This window comes from Lissotriton vulgaris, chromosome 7, assembly GCF_964263255.1.
Source record: "Lissotriton vulgaris chromosome 7, aLisVul1.2, whole genome shotgun sequence".
Classification (NCBI taxonomy): Eukaryota; Metazoa; Chordata; class Amphibia; order Caudata; family Salamandridae; genus Lissotriton; species Lissotriton vulgaris.
Window position 1 is genome coordinate 700,669,522 of NC_141695.1, and position 15,942 is coordinate 700,685,463.

Here is a 15,942-nt window from a genome sequence, read left to right on the forward strand (position 1 = left end):
GCGAGGGACTCGGGACCCTAGAGTAAGGAGGCTATGCAGGCACCGAAATGCCGAGTTACCTAGCCACGAGGGCTGCGGCTGCACAAGTCTTACAGGCGTCGGGGTCTTCGCTGACGAGCCAGGAGCCGGAAGAAAAGAGTTGCTGGCCGGCGACCAGTGCTGAATAGTTCGTAGAGATCCAAGCCGGGATCAGAGATTGAAGAAACCTGAAAGCAGAGGGGACCAAGTTCGTACTACTAGCCAGTAGTCAGAGGGTACCAGGAAGGCACCGGTTGGCCGTCACCTCGACCAGGTGAGTGGGCGACGCTAGGCTCTGCAGTCTCACGGACCAGGAGGCGTTGTCGGCGACCACGGTGGAGGTGCGAGCTGTCCCACGAAGGATGATGCTGTCGGCGTAGCTGGGCCCAGGATGGGGCAACAAGCCTTGGCAGTTCTCAGGGCCACGTGGTGGGCCTAAGAGGGCGTCTTGAGTGGACCAGGAGGGTCCGGGGTGCTTCTCGCAAAGATGGAAGCAAGGGCCAGTCTGGAGCAACCAGACCAGCAGTGATGATTCTCGGGTGTCGTCACAGAAGGACACAAGCCAGCGGCTAGTGACCAGACAACGTGCTGAGCAGCGAGCAGAAGGGCCCCACGCAGATCGTGGAGATGCTGGGAGACTGCACTTCGGTGCTGGAGCGGCTCAGGGTCGGGGCTTCTCGGACCCCAGAGCACTCACCAGAGAGTTACCTCGATGGTCGTGCTGGTTTTTAAGAGCGTGCAGGTTCTGATGATGGCCGGTCCCTCGAGGTCTCGTCGCACCCACGGATCACAGCTGAGCTGATGATGTGGGTAGAGGTCAGAGGTGCCAGGGAAGCCGGTTCTCGTCGAGCTGGGCCGTCGGATTCCTTGAGGAAGGACTTACAGCAAACCGCAGAGTTCTTAGTTGGTGCCCGCTGATGCGGGGTGACTACTCCTTAGTCACAAGGGAGAAATCTTGAGAAGAGTCTTGAATGTCCTTTCGTAGAAAGTAGTTCTTGAATCAAAGATGATCTAATTTGGAAGGGTCCCCGCTCCGGTCTTTATTCTAAAGAAAGGGGTGGGTACATGACTAGGTCCTGCCCTAAGGGTGGGACCAGGAAGGGGGGTAGTTACACCCCTCTCCCCTGCCGGACTTTCCCCAGGCCAGGGCTGTCGCCCCTGGAACTGGTTCTAACCGGCAGATGCGTAGTGAGCACCGGGGTGCCACTTCGCAGTCACCTTCTCGCCAAAGCCCTACCTACCCAGAATACACAAACCCTGTCTGGGACGGTGCGAACAGCGCCCTCGACAGGAAACCCTTTGTCCAAGTGCTCCTCGCTGGAAGGACTCCCAGCAGCAGGAGGTCAGACTCGTGTCTGTGGTGGCAGCATCCATTTTGTGGAGCTGAGGCTTTAGTTAACTTTAACCGGGGTTCACAGTTACGTGCATGTCGTGTCCCTCTAGAGGGGTGGGATGCTAACCTCATCGCCAGAATTGGTGAGAGGGCAGCACCCCGATTCGTATGACACCTTACTCGACATGCCTTGATAACGCGACACCGGTGTTACCGATATGGTACGCGTTATCATGGAACAGCCATTGGGTCTTGATCCCGCAAACTGCAACCGGGCTCGGCTCGGGCCTGAACCTAGCTCACACGAGCCCACGCACTCTGCCTTCAGGATTGTTAAGGCCTGCCATAGGAGTGACTGATAGGAACTCGGGTGTCCATTGTATGGTTAGATATAGAGCTACTATACCTAAAGCGAAGGGTGGTTACACGGCTTCGCCCCAGCTGTCGTGCAGCCAGTTGTGTCAAATTTAGGAGGCCAGCCAGGGGTGGCATAATACATGCTTCAGCCCCTGGCGGCCCTGGGTACACCTATGCCCTGCGTTACGGGGTCTGATAAGGTGGCCCAGTACCAATTGGTAAATGCACCTAGGGTACATATCGTAATTTAGAAAGAGAACAGCCAGGCTGTGGGTCTGATCAGCAGGCCCACAGCCAGAGAAAGTCGTAAACCAGTGAAACAAAAGCAAAAAATCTGGGTGATCATAGGATTGCAGACCCTACTCTCCTACAGCGCCCACAAGAGTCCAACCCCGGGACCCGGACCCGCCAAACGGCGGTGCGTTTTCCGAAAATTAAGTGCAGGTAAGGGGACGAGTGCCCAGGCAGAGTAGTGGTAAAAGCAAGGGAGAATCCAAACAAAATACAAGAAAGGTAGTATTAAAAACACAGCGCACTGGCAGCGCGACCTGCGCTAATGCAGCACCTAATCAGAGTGATAAACACGCGAGTCTGCCTTAAGTAGGCGTCGCAATGACCAGCTCGAGCGTCGGGACGCTCCAAGATGGCGCCTGCCTAAATGTCCGCCTAAATGTCCACTCACCCAAGGTGACAGAACCTCAACCGTAATTTTCAATACTTCTAGGAAGAATGCCTCAACTGGCTTTTGTCAAATTAGCCTCCTTTCCGGACAGAGGTTCAGATAATGACTTTGGATATGCCATATGACGAAAATAATCTCTTTGGTAAATATATTGCCTTCCAATCTATTAAAACCGATACAGAGGCTGTAAAATCTTTAGGAGTGCTACTATAGCATTGTTGGCAACCCTTTTGTATCACTGAAGGAAGGGGACAATTATTAGATAGAGGAAATTTCTAATCTGATCGATACCAACCCTATCCTCCGGTACAACCGCCACCCATACTCTCAGCAGCAGTACAGGCTGCCACCTGCTGCAGCTTACTCAGGGCAAGCCACCTCAAAAATATCTGTAGTTTCTGGCTAGGGACTGGAATCATTGAGGCACCATTGACAACTCTCTGGCACCGGTCACCTTTCCAGATGCATCCCACCTTGGGAGTGCAGATATTACTGCAACTGGAAATCTATTTCTTCTGATTGTTGGGTGTTTGATGTAATGCAGCATGGTCAAGCTCTTGAATTTGTTGAAAAACCTCCTCCACATCCACTTTGCAAGCGGTCACATCAACATCTTAGTTATTTATTTATTTATTTAGAGAATTTGTAAAGCGCGAACTGACACCTTGCAGGCTTCCTGGCGCTGGAAAATACTCTGTTAACGGTAGACCGGAAGAACAGTCAGGCTGGCAGTTTATTTGGGGAAGAGCCATGTCTTAATGCGTCTCCTGAACGGAAGAAGCTGTGGAATCTGACGTATGTCAGTGGGCAGGGTGTTCCACAGCTTGGCCGCGGCAACACTGAACGATCTACCCCCTGTTCTAGTTCTATTAAATCTGGGTACTTTTACCAAACAAGCAGAAGAAGAACGTAGGTTTCTGGCAGGTATGTACCACTGGAACAGGGCTTGTAGAGGTTTAGGTCCAAGTCCATGCAGAGCCTTAAAGACAATGCAGAGGGACTTGAATGCCACTCTTTGTTTTAGTGGTAGCCAGTGAAGCTCAGCCAGAGCAGCTGTGGCTGAGGCCCTTCTCGTCCAGCCAAGAGCCAGCTTGGCAGCGGCAGATTGAATTCGCTGAAGTCTGTCCAGCATCGTGACTGGAGATTCCAGGAGCAGGGCGTTACAATAATCAAGGCGACTGAGTATTGTACACCTGACTATCGACGCCCTGGCTTGGGACGGTAGAAGAGGCATGATTTTCCGCAGTGATCGGAGTAGGGCAGTGCAGATCCCCACTGTTTTTGTCACCTGGGTTTCCATACTTAATTTGTTATTCAGCATGGCTCCCAGGTTGCGCACGGAAGGAACTGGCAGAGGTATGACACTAAACTCCGGGGGCCAGAATTCATGTGGGAACTGACGGGGTATCTTAGTGCCGGAACAGAACAAGACCTCTGTTTTCGCGGCGTTGAACTGGAGGGAGTTACTGTGTAGCCATCCAGCCGTCTCTCTTAAACAGTCGTGGAAAGTTGAGAACGAAATGGCATCTTCACCTTCCCACGAGAGAATAAGCTGTGTGTCATCCGCGTAGTTAACTGTTTTGACCCCAAATGATTGGATCAGTTTAATTAGCGGTATAAGATACACATTGAAAAAAGAATTTCTGTTGCTCCTCCGGATGAAAGCCATAGAGGAGGTCCCCTATGCTCATCAAAACTCTGGTTTATATTCATATGTTTTCTTTATCAAGGAAAAAATCAGGCAAATGGAGACAAGGTAAGGGTTTGAGACAGCTGAAAAGCTGAAACTTTCCTGTAGAAGTAGTCTTTCTGAATGGTTATGCTCTAGGAAATACTCCAATTAATAAGCTAAGAGGATTTTACAACCTCACTAGTTTTTCAGGACACTTACCTCCATATCCCTATCCATATGAAACACCAAAAATAAGTGCGGGTTGAGTTGGCCGGATTCCATTATCGGTCCAAAGTCCTTCCTTTTCGGCTCAAGTTTGCTCCCAAAATATTTACCAAAGGCATTGCCCTTGTAGCAGCTTACTTGAGATCTTTCCGTATCTGCCTCATAAAAGGTCCATCATTCCACTTAATGAAACGTTCCACTGAGAGCCTATCTTTGATCTGGGCTAAAACTAAACAAGGAAAGATCCTGTCTTCAACCTTGCCAGGAGATCAGATTTATAGGAAAATTCTGAAAACATAATCAAGCAAAGCTTGCCTCACAAAAAAATGATCCTGCACCTGACAAATTTGGTATCTTCCTTTTCAAAAAGAAGGTCCACTTCAGTTTGAATATACAAAACGTTTTGGGGATGATGTCCTCATTCATTAAATCCCGAACTGTTGCCTTCAAATTAAATTATTAAATCATTGCAGGAGTTTGACAAACAGTGGGTTCAGACTTGAACTTTCGAAGATGTCATCAAGGACACCTCTGAAGTGAGATTGGCTATTATCTTGTGGGTGCAGAAAGACGTCTGACCAGGCCTGACATTAATTTCCTCTCAGTCTCAGTTTGTTTTTGGTAAAATGGGGATCACATTTGCAAGACCTTGAAGTCGGTGGCAAATAGTTCTTTCAGGAAACGAAGATGCACATCAACCTTTTTGAGTTGAGAGCAGTGGCTCTATGTCTTCACTCCTTTCCTGCAAGAATTAGGAACTTGGTGTACTGGTCCGTACTGATGTTCTACCTGACCAAGAATGGGAAAACAAGATCACAGCTGTTATCCTAGGCATCTCAACGGATCTTCAACTGTTGAAGATCTGTAAAACTTTGGGAACGCCAAACCTGGACCTGTTTGCAATAGCCCTCAACCACAAGTATCAATACAAAAAACACTCGCAGACTGCCACACAATGGGTCATGGGGAAAGCATTTCATATAGCATTGACAGGATATTTTCTTATGCATTACTGCCCTTTAAATTAATATCCAGGCTACTAAACAAGATTAAGAGAGTGCCATGTAGGATAATTCCTGTGGCTTCAGCGTGGCCATGGCAATTCTGGTACACACAGCAACTTCTCCTATTGAAACAACATCATATTCTCCTCGATCAGTGTCAGGAATTTTAATGATGAACAAGGGCCAAATTGTTCATCCAACGATTGAGTCTTTCAATTTATCGGCTTGGCTCCTGAATACGACAAATTCAATCTCCCAAATATTTCTCTGGAATGTAGAGAAATTCCAGCTAAAGCCAGAGCTGATACGACAAATAAGACTTACCAAGCAATGTTGACTTTTTTCTGCAGATGGTGCTCTCATAATAACATTCATCCTTTTGAGCCCACACCAAACAGATTCTATCATACTTGCTACTCCTGGCTCACTTGGATCTTTCTCATATATAAGTACATTTCCTAGAGCATTCAGCCAAATGTTGCTATGGTCAAACGGGCTGATAAAGTAATTTCTTGGAGGACTCTTTATGATTTTCCCTCCGGTTAAGAAGCCTACCGTTACTTGGCAATTGGATATTGTCGTATCACTGTTCATGAGAGACCCATTTAAAACTATTCATAAGGCACAAATAAAACATTTGTACTTAAAGATGACTTTACTAACACACGCTTCTGCTAGAGGTTAGTGTACTTCAGTTCAAGCCTTTACAAAATGAAGAGCCTTGGATAACATTTTTAATTTTAAGGTTTTATCCTCATTGTATCCTTAAAGTTTCATCTCCTTGAGCTAATAATCTTAGAAATTCTTCAAAAAACCGACCAATGCAACTGAAAGAGCACTTTGTAACTGAACACCAGGAGATGCCTACGGTTCTACACAGAGAAAGGACTAAGACATTTGAAAATCTGATCACCTCCTCATAGCCTTTGCGCCTTCAAAAAAGAGACATGCTTTTTCAAGAAGCAGCATAGCTTGTTGGGTCTCAACTGCTAAAGTCATCTGTCATGAAAAACTTGGATGTCTACTGAGTAGAAAGTTCAGAGTGCACTCGACTAGAAGAGTAGCCACATCTAATGCCCTGTTTACCGGAGTAGTGTTACTAGACATATGCAGTACTGCTAAATGAACTAACAGGCATAGTTTACCAGACGCTATTGCTTGGATGCAACAATGAAAGTTAATGCATCAGTGGGTCAAGCAGTCCTTCGCCATCCTTTTCAATGTGATGGGTTTTCCTTTAAACAATAATAAGGATACTAATGTAAATAAGTATCTTATTAGTGATGGAAAACGTTTTTACCTGCGGCTTAATTTTCCTGTCTCTGTTACAATGTATAACTGCTTGCTGTTCAAATTCAAGCATGTGAATCTACGAAACATTCAATACTGGAGGGAAAACAAGTTACTTATCTGCACACTGTAGTTCGCCAGTATTGATATCTTTAATTAGATTCACGTGCAACCCTCCGCCCTCCCTGATAGCAGCTAACCACATCGACTACCTCATCTACATGACCTTCACACTCTTGTTGAAAAATCTGAGGTATGGTGGCTCTTAATGGTAAGAGTGCTTAAGGAGCTGCTTCCTGATTGGCTGAAGTTATTTTTTTGATTGAAACTATGTGAATTGGTAAACAATGTCGCTTTCTTTGTACTAATTGGTATAACTACAGTGGGACTCCTACATAGACACTGGGTAACATTCAAGTTGAACCTATTAAAGATAGCAATTTTGGAGAACCACAGTGTACAACTAACTTGTTTTATATTTTTGCTTGCATTATTGCCTCATTTTTCAGGTTCACCGTGATGTATTCTTTGACAGGGCTGTGTTGCCTGTCTTCCTTGGTTAATTGACACTACTCAATACCACAACTTGGAGTATCAATCAATCAATCAATCTATATTTACTTTATTCGATTTTGTAATAAAAATTATACAAGTGACATATGATAAACGGTCCAACATGATTATACATAAAAATACGATAAGGTGACAAGGTATACAAATATAAGAGCTATCAAGAGCCAATCATCCCCAAGGTCATATTCTATCATGCAGAGCGATAAACTCCCATAAGAAACTTTGACACATTAAAACAAACTTGTGTGTGTAGGTAAAAGTAAATATAAAAAAGCAGGTCTAGCCTGATAAAAATCCAATGAAATAAAAAGGTTTTAAGAACTTATGCTCGAAAGATTTAATTAAAGGACATATCTAAACATTGTGCGAGGTATTGCATTTAGAGAACAGCCTAAAGTATATTGCATCAGGATTTATTCATAAGGTTTTGAATCCACAGTATGAACTTTCCATCAGAAGAAAAAGTTACATTTGATAATAACATTTCTAGTGGATACTGTATCTTTACACAAATTACTTACCACCCTCCTTACTCCCTTCTGGGTCAGTGCTATTCATAATAAGATTCTATGGTGTGCAAGAACAGCTCTTTTAATTTTGCTGTCGATAAACTCTCTCTTTTTAGCTTGCATGCCTTGGTTGGGCATGAAAAAAATGAAAGCAACCCCCTTTGAATGTGCCATATATAGTTTGCTATGTTGTAAGAGACCAAGGTCCCCATCAAGTAAGTATAGGTAATGCTATACAGAACAACATAATGATCTGTGAAGTTTTACATTCAAATTAGAGGAGTATTTATTTAAACGAACAATCAAGCAGTCAAATTATTCAACAAAGTGCAGTGGGTAAAAAGAGGGTTGGAAATCACCAGATTTCCAAGCCTCAGGCAAGTGTGTATAAATATAGTGACTTGAACAACAATTTCCTTATTTATAGCGGTCACAGTATAAAAAACATCTTGTGCTCCACAGAAGAAAAGGCAAAAGCAATGGGAGTCAAGACTTGGTGTGTCAACAACGATTTGATTCCCACTAACGTAGAGGGATCATCATCAGGACGAAGGAATACAGCCTGAGAGAGGGCCTGTGCAATGCCAGGAATTAACCGGTCAGGGAAGAAAAAAGAGGGGCAGAAGAAGAGGGTTTAGAGGGAGGTTCGGCGAACAAAGACCATAATGGATGCAATTTCGCAGATTATATTGTGAAAAAATATGACAATACGTGGTGAAACATTATTGTGGACGTATGAGAGCATAACATATTATATAGAGTGCTTGGTGGATGCTAAACAGGGTCTGTACCCGATGAGGTTTTAAGAACTTATGCTGGAGAGATTTAATTAAAGGACATATCAAAACGTCGTGCAAGGTATTGCATTTAGAGAACAACCTGGAGAATATTGCATTGGGATTTATTCATAAGGCTTTGAATCGACAGTAAGAACTTTTCATCAGAAGAAAAAGTTACATTTGGTAATTACATTTTTAGTGGATACTGTATCTTCCCACAAATTACTTGCCGCCCTCCTTACTCGCTTGTGAGTCAGTGCTATTCATAATAATATTCTATGGTGTGCAAGGACAGCTCTTTTAATTTTGCGGTCCATACACTCTCTTTTTAGCTTGCATGCCTTGGTTGGGCACGAAAAAAATACAAGAAATTCAAGCAATCCCCTTTGAATGTGCCATATATAGTTTGCTATGTTGTAAGAGACAAGGTCCCCATCAAGTAAGTATAGGTAATGCTATACAGAACAACATAATAATCTGTGAAGTTTTACATTCAAATTAGAGAAGTATCTATTTAAACGAACAATCAAACAGTCAAATTATTCAACAAAGTGCAGTGGGTAAAAACAGGGTTGGAAATCACCAGATTTCCAAGCCTCAGGCAAGTATGTATAAATATAGTGACTTGAATAACAATTTCCTTATTTACAGCGGTCACAATATAAAAAACATCTTGTGCTTCACAGATGTCAAGGCAAAAGCAATGGTAGTCAAGACTTGGTGTGTCAACGACATTTCCATTCCCACTAACGTAGGGGGATTATCATCAGGACGAAGGAATACAGCCTGAGAGAGGGCCTGTGTAATGCCAGGAAAAAAAGTTCAGGGAAGAAAAAAGAGGGTTTAGAGAGAGGTTCTGCGAATAAAGATCATAATGGATGCAATTTGGTAGATTATATTGTGAGAAAATATGACAATGCGTGGTGAAACATTATTGTGGGCGTATGAGAGCATAATATATTATATAGAGTGCTCGGTGGATGCTTAACAGGGTCTGTACCCGATGTGGACAGGGAAATATGGTCATGATGCTTAGCCTAGGTGATGCAGGGGATACGGGTGATTGAGGGCAATCAACCTGCGTGGGCCAAGACACTTTTACTTAACCGCTGAGCGAGCCCAATCGGCAAGGGCCAAGTCCGGGCGAACAGACAGCCAGCCTAAATCCAGCAGGATAGGTCACATGAGACGAAAAGCCTAGAAGTGCACAGCTGTGGTGAATTAACAAAAAGTTTATTGCAATAAAAATAAATAAAATTACACTTAAAGGAGGTACAATTACCCCTCCCAAGAGGAAGGTCGGGGGGAGAGAGAAACCGTCCAGTAAATACCGGGGTGGTGCAATGTGCAGGGGGTCCTGCAAGGCCAAGAGCGAGTGGAGGAACCGGTTCTTACCTTCTTAAAAAACATGGGAGGTATGCCGAAGTAGTCTGAGTCAGTGAGCCAGATGCCAACATGTAACCAGTCTATCCTCGCGTTTATGAAGGAGTGTGGATGTGCTCCGTAAGCATGTGTACAAATGGTAGACAGGTGAAAATGATTAGACCATATTAAAGGGGAGGAGGAAGAGTAACGAGATAGGGAAGGAGTATGTAAAGATAACAGGTTGATTTCAAGTTTAAAAATTGTGTCCTATATGACAAAAGACTCAAATTACAGGAGTCAAATTCTGTGTGGGAAAATACACCAAAGCTACGTAAAAGAGAGCAATCAATTACGTATGAATGACATATAAGGTTCACGATACCTAATGGATGACGGTCTGCACACAATCAGTAAGTTTGAGATCCGACGTGATAGTAATAATTCACAGTTTACAATAAGGTCTGTCTCATGTATAGAACAAGGTAATTAATCCACACATAATCAATGCCCAGGCATACTGGGCAGTATGAATGAAAGGAAAACCATGTAAAAATAGAAGATGAGTAAGCCACGAAAATGAGGGGAAAAATGAAGAATTGTGAAAAGTAACTGTGGGAAAAAATCTGAGAAAACTAGACTAGTCTGATATATCCTGTTGTGAACGGAGCCCTGGCTAGATTTGTGGCATTACTTGGTGGCACTGAGTAGCTATTGATTGGAAAAATGTTTTTGGATCCAGTCCAGCACTCTGGGTCAATACCAGAGTGCGAAAGCCTCAGTCCATGTTATTGGCATGAAGCAGATTAAGTAATTAAGGAATTCACTGCTCTAAATAATTTCTTCATGTTCAATCACTTGACAAAGTAAAGAACTGTTCTAATATTCACAAGATCTATTTAAATGAGATTGTGCTCTTGTCTTGTTTTACTCACTTTCTTTATTACTGCTGCATTTTTAAGAATAACAGAATGGCATGAACCACGTATGCGGACTTATAGAAAGTATGTGTAATTTATTACCATTGTTGAGGGAACTGAGCGGCATTGCAACCCACTCAAGACTTTTACTCCCATTCTCAATCTTAATAATTGTAAATAATTGTCTTTTTAAACATCTGCATGTGTACTATTTATCTATTATCTTCAGAAAGTAGCTGACATAGTGTATCGAAGCCAGGACATTGTCTGTATTTCACAAATGTTTACAAAATTGCACCACAATGACATTTTGGGGCGAGGGAACTAGCCAAAAAAGATTTTGAACATTTAAATTTTATTGAAAAAATGATAGCTAAGATCTGTTTCTGTCAAGTACTTTATATCTTACTGTTCTTTTTTATTTTTGTAGAAATGCTGATTTTGTTTCTTCTTGGATTGCAGCTTAGTGAATATTTAGAAGGTGTACGAATAGAGCACCATCCTGAGCTGTCTGTCACAGTTGCTAACAAAAAGTCTCATCAAACTTGGATGTTTACCCTTGCTTGTAAGGTGAGTTTCAAAGTTAAGCGTCTTTTGTTTTCTCAAATAAGAAATCCAATGTTGTTCGATGTTCTGTTCGTTGTATACCAGTTCTGTTTCATTGAGTGCAAGGAATGCTGGATTGCTTTAGTATCTTAGTGAGGCACAAACTACTAAATTAAACAAGACACTAGACCAGAAAACTCAGTTACCAATAAGTCCGATATCTGCTACATTAGGCCTGGGCGAGACTTTCCCCAGTATCTGAAGCCATCTCCCCTTAAAGATGCCACCTAAATATCTAATTTTGGGAAGTGATAAAGGTACACTGTGATACAAATGGGAGTCGAGTGTTGGATTTTGGTATGGATGAAAGGCATTTTGGGTCATGGAGAACAGGATGTGCATTAGGAGGACTTGTGGTGTTTGTGGTTTGTTCGCAAAGACATCAGAAGACTATGAAATATAAGCCTGGTAGACGTCTCTGTCAGTAAAAGCTTTTATTAGAGCCAGGAGAAAGCACTCTACAGCATACAAATTAAAACCATTTCGATTGTTGCCTGTGAACAGCTAACCTAAAATAGAGGGGGCTAAATCTGGGAGCTCTCTGGCATGGATGATCATGATCATAGCGGTGTACAGTTGTTGACCTGATATGGGTGATGGCTCTTGAGCGCAGTCATTGGAAGCTATCAGTGAGATATTCTTTCTCATTGCACTCCCGTACTTTATAGTCGCACTAAACTTCTCCACACCCTGATCAAAAAGATTAAACTCGACCTCAAGTTTGAGTCCTCTGCATTCAGCAGAATTAGACAAAGGTCCCACTTTTTGGGGGGTAAACTTTGTTTAATGGATTGTAATAGTAAGGTAAACATACCATGAAAGCAAATCACAATGAAAACCCTTGTTGGGTAAAGCGATTGTTCCAGACCATGGAAAGCATTTAGGTTTTGAGGTTCATTGTTCTGAGGTGGGACACTGTCTCAAATTTGATCTTCTAATCTCCCGCAAGGTTTTCCAAGTAGCTGACTCATTGCTTTTCTGATAGTGTGTATGGCCCTCTGGTAGTTTAGTTCTGGGAATTCTCTGACCAAAGATACTCCCAAACTCCACTCCAGTACAAAATTGTTTCCTGGGTTATCAATGGCCATCATACATTTTTCTATGGCTAGTACTTGCCATATGGTGTAAGAACCATTTCCTTAGCCTGGTAAGGAGGTGATTGTCTGTCTAGCTGCCACTAAAGTTAGTTCAATTTGGATTTTTGTTCTGGAGAGCAGGGAGAAACACCAAGTTGTTGGTAGATCCAATAACATTGCTTAGTTCTCTCTGAGAGAGCAGCACCAAAAATGAGGTTTTAGAAGGATACTTCAAACCTAGGGTTCTTCATCTTATAACGCTTCCTAGGTACCAGACTGGAACTGGAACCTTTTCTTCAGTAATTATCCCGCGTGTTGCTTGATGGTGCTGTGAAGTTCTACACTGACTCTGCAGTGTCCCTGAAGTGACGGCACAGAGTGACATAAATGTGCCATCCCCTGCGTCAGTTCTTTTCTCTCCGTACCTTCTAACACGGATCTGAAGCTCTTCTCCCAATGTAACCATGCTTCCGAATATTTGTACTTCCAAACTAAATCCATTGTATTAGGGAATGATGTCCCCTTCTAAAGTGACAGGATTTTTAATCATACCGTGAGTGCATAAAGCAGATGTCTGTTAAAGACCTGTACAAGGTGTGACTCTGGTGTTTTGGTTTGGGACACGATTCAAAGCTGTGCGATTAATGTGAACATGTGCACCTGAAGGCAAGCCGAGACTGAGAACAGCTCTGTTTGTCATCAAATATAAGAAGTAGCTACCATTATGTGACCCCTACTCTAAGTCATGACAGTGGATTTGAGGCCGTTCCCGCGAGAAGTCAACTTTGCGGTCAAAGTTCTCCAGTAAATCTAAATCAAAGTCCAAACACAAGAATATAATGCCAGACTGAACCCATTCCCACCACTCTGTATCCAAAGGAAAGTTGGAAGTGTATTATGATGTGCATTGGTCTCCCTCTAGGTCTCTGGTCAGTAGCTGATTCCCAAACTTTTCTTAGGGTGTCCCGAATTACTCCGGCTTTCACGGCGCAGGAGAAGATTGTAGCCTCTGAGGACGTCATGTTGCAGATTTGGCAAATTTCTAGCTCCTTCTAAACGCCTCAAGGAATCATGGGAGTGTCCAGTCGGGCTGCCACCAGCGGATCCTTCCTCTGCGCCATTGGATCCCTTACGACCCATACCTGCTTGTTGCAGACTTCCAATATGAGACTTTGTGGGCCCCTTCAACGTCGGTGCCAGTACTGAAACCAGCAGCGCCAGAAGAGGATCAGGTGCTGATTAGAATGTCTGACACTGACCTGACATCGTCCTGATCTCAACTAGTGTCTCAGTATGAGATTGCAAAAGTACAACCATACATGATGCATCCATACTCTGAGCCAGCGCCTCTATCAGGGTGATGCACCAGCAGAGGCATTTTATTTTGATTCAGACTCTATACAGGTTACAGCTCAGAATGGAGATGATGGGACTGGAGATGGTGTTCTCTTTTCTCACTACACAGATAAAAATATTTACATTGATGTCCTATAAGCCAGTGGGCTTCATATGTACTTTGAGACAGGGTTTGACTTGCTGTGCTACTTGTGCCACCAACGGGAGAGAGCTTATCCTTTGCAGTAGTGGTACTAAGGGTAGCTGAAGTCCTGGATTTGTATCTCCCTTCAGCAGAGGCCAAAACTAACAACTTCTGGAGATGTTTCAACCTGGTCAAGCCACATCTGATCCGTTACTCTTCTTTGAGTTAATTTCTAATACCTTGATGGGCTCCTGGTCCAGCTTCTTTGAGAAAAACAACTTGCAAAGTCTGGGCCCAACACTACATGGCAGGAGTATGCATTGTATGTGAATCTGCAGCACTCAATGCTACGAATAGGTGTTTAAAGGGTAAGTACCATAATCCTTCTGGCCACCGGTGAAAAGGCAGATGGCCAGGTGTCCTAGATCAGCCGGGCCCTGCTAGCCAGGTATGATAGGGCACACTGGGACGAAATGAAGAAATTGCTACAACACCTCCCGCATGAATACAAATAAGTAGCCCAGGATTTAGTCCAGGAAGGGAAGCCCATATACAATTCCTCAATTAGATTCGCTTTAGATGCTGCAGACGCCACAGCTAGAGAGATTAACACTAATGGGTTATTAAGAAGATATGCATGGTTAAGGATTTCAGGTTTCAAACCCGAAGTCCAACAGTCTATTTTAAGTACTCCCTTTAACAAGAAACATCTCTTCGGGCCCAAAGTCGATAAATCATTAGAAAAAATGATAAAGACGCAGCAGTAGCCAAGTCAATGGGAGCTCTGCTGTCTACATATAATCGGGGCTCCTTTTGTCGCTCCTACTACTGTGGAGGGTCGAAAACCATGTCCCCAGACAATACTGCCACCTCTTACAAAGGCAACAATCAATCCTCTACAAGGGGATTCTTTAGTGGGGGGATACAGAGGTAACAACACCAAAGGATGAGGCAGGGTTCCACACAACGTAATTCCCCCTATCCCAACAAACAGTGACTTTTGTACACTTCCCCCCTGATCATTTAACACCTGTCAGGGGACGTCTTCTACAATTCCTCCCCAGTTGGCAATCTATCACCTCAGTCAAATGGGTGTTAGGAGTTATCCAACTTGGTTGTTGCCTGGAGCTTACAAACAATCCTCAAAACATTCCACCATGTTCTCACAAAATATCACCAGAACATTTACATCTACTTGGGCAAGAGGTCCAATCACTCCTGTTCAAAGGAGCCATAGAACTCTTACCATTGCAACATCAAGGGACAGGCGTGTCCTCCCTGTACTTTGTCATCTTCAAAAAGGATGGCTCCTTAAAACCTATTCTAGACCGCAGAGAACTAAACCCCTACATACTTTCAGAGCATTTCCACATGGTGACACTTCAACAAGTGCTCCCACTTCTACAACAGGGCGATTTTATGTCTACTCTAGATTTAAAAGACGCATATTTCCACATTCCAGTTCACACTGCTCATCGCAAATACCTCAGATTCAATATAGTGAGTCCTCATTACCAATTTGAAATACTACCGTTTGGGGTCACCACTGCTCCCAGGGTATTTACCAAATGTCTGGCAGTAGTCGCAGCACATCTCAGAAGAAAACACATCCATATCTTCCCATACCTGGACGACTGGCTCATCAAAGCCAGTGCTTACCAAATGTGTCTCCAACACACTCAAATCACTATTCAATTACTTCACCAACTAGGGTTTACGGTAAATGCATTGAAGTCTCATCTACAGCCTTCCAACACACAGATTTACCTGGGGTCTCGATAGACTCTTCGAAAGCTCTAGCCTCTCCCAATATAGCAAGGATTCACACTATTCAGTCCCTTCTCACTCAATTTCAGCCCAACCAATCATTACCAGCAAAAGTATTCATGCAACTGCTAGGAATGATGGTGTCTTGCATTATAATTTCTCCTCAAACAAGGCTTCAGATGCATCCCCTTCAAGAATGCTTAGGAAGTCAGTGGAACCAGTCGCAGGGTCAGTTGACCAATCTAGTGCTGGTAGATGGCCGCACCCATATCTCACTGCAGTGGTGGAA

General features: G+C 43.5%; 1 protein-coding gene across 2 annotated transcripts in view; it reads left to right on the forward strand.

Moving 5' to 3' along the window:
• The window catches only part of HELZ (helicase with zinc finger), a 1,742,088-nt gene that overhangs the window by 447,581 nt on the left and 1,278,565 nt on the right, over positions 1-15,942 (forward strand). For both annotated transcript variants that reach the window (XM_086930935.1, XM_086930936.1), the window contains exon 10: positions 11,187-11,294. In XM_086930935.1, coding sequence (XP_086787061.1) covers positions 11,187-11,294 — 108 coding nt within the window. The remainder of the gene's footprint in view (positions 1-11,186; positions 11,295-15,942) is intronic.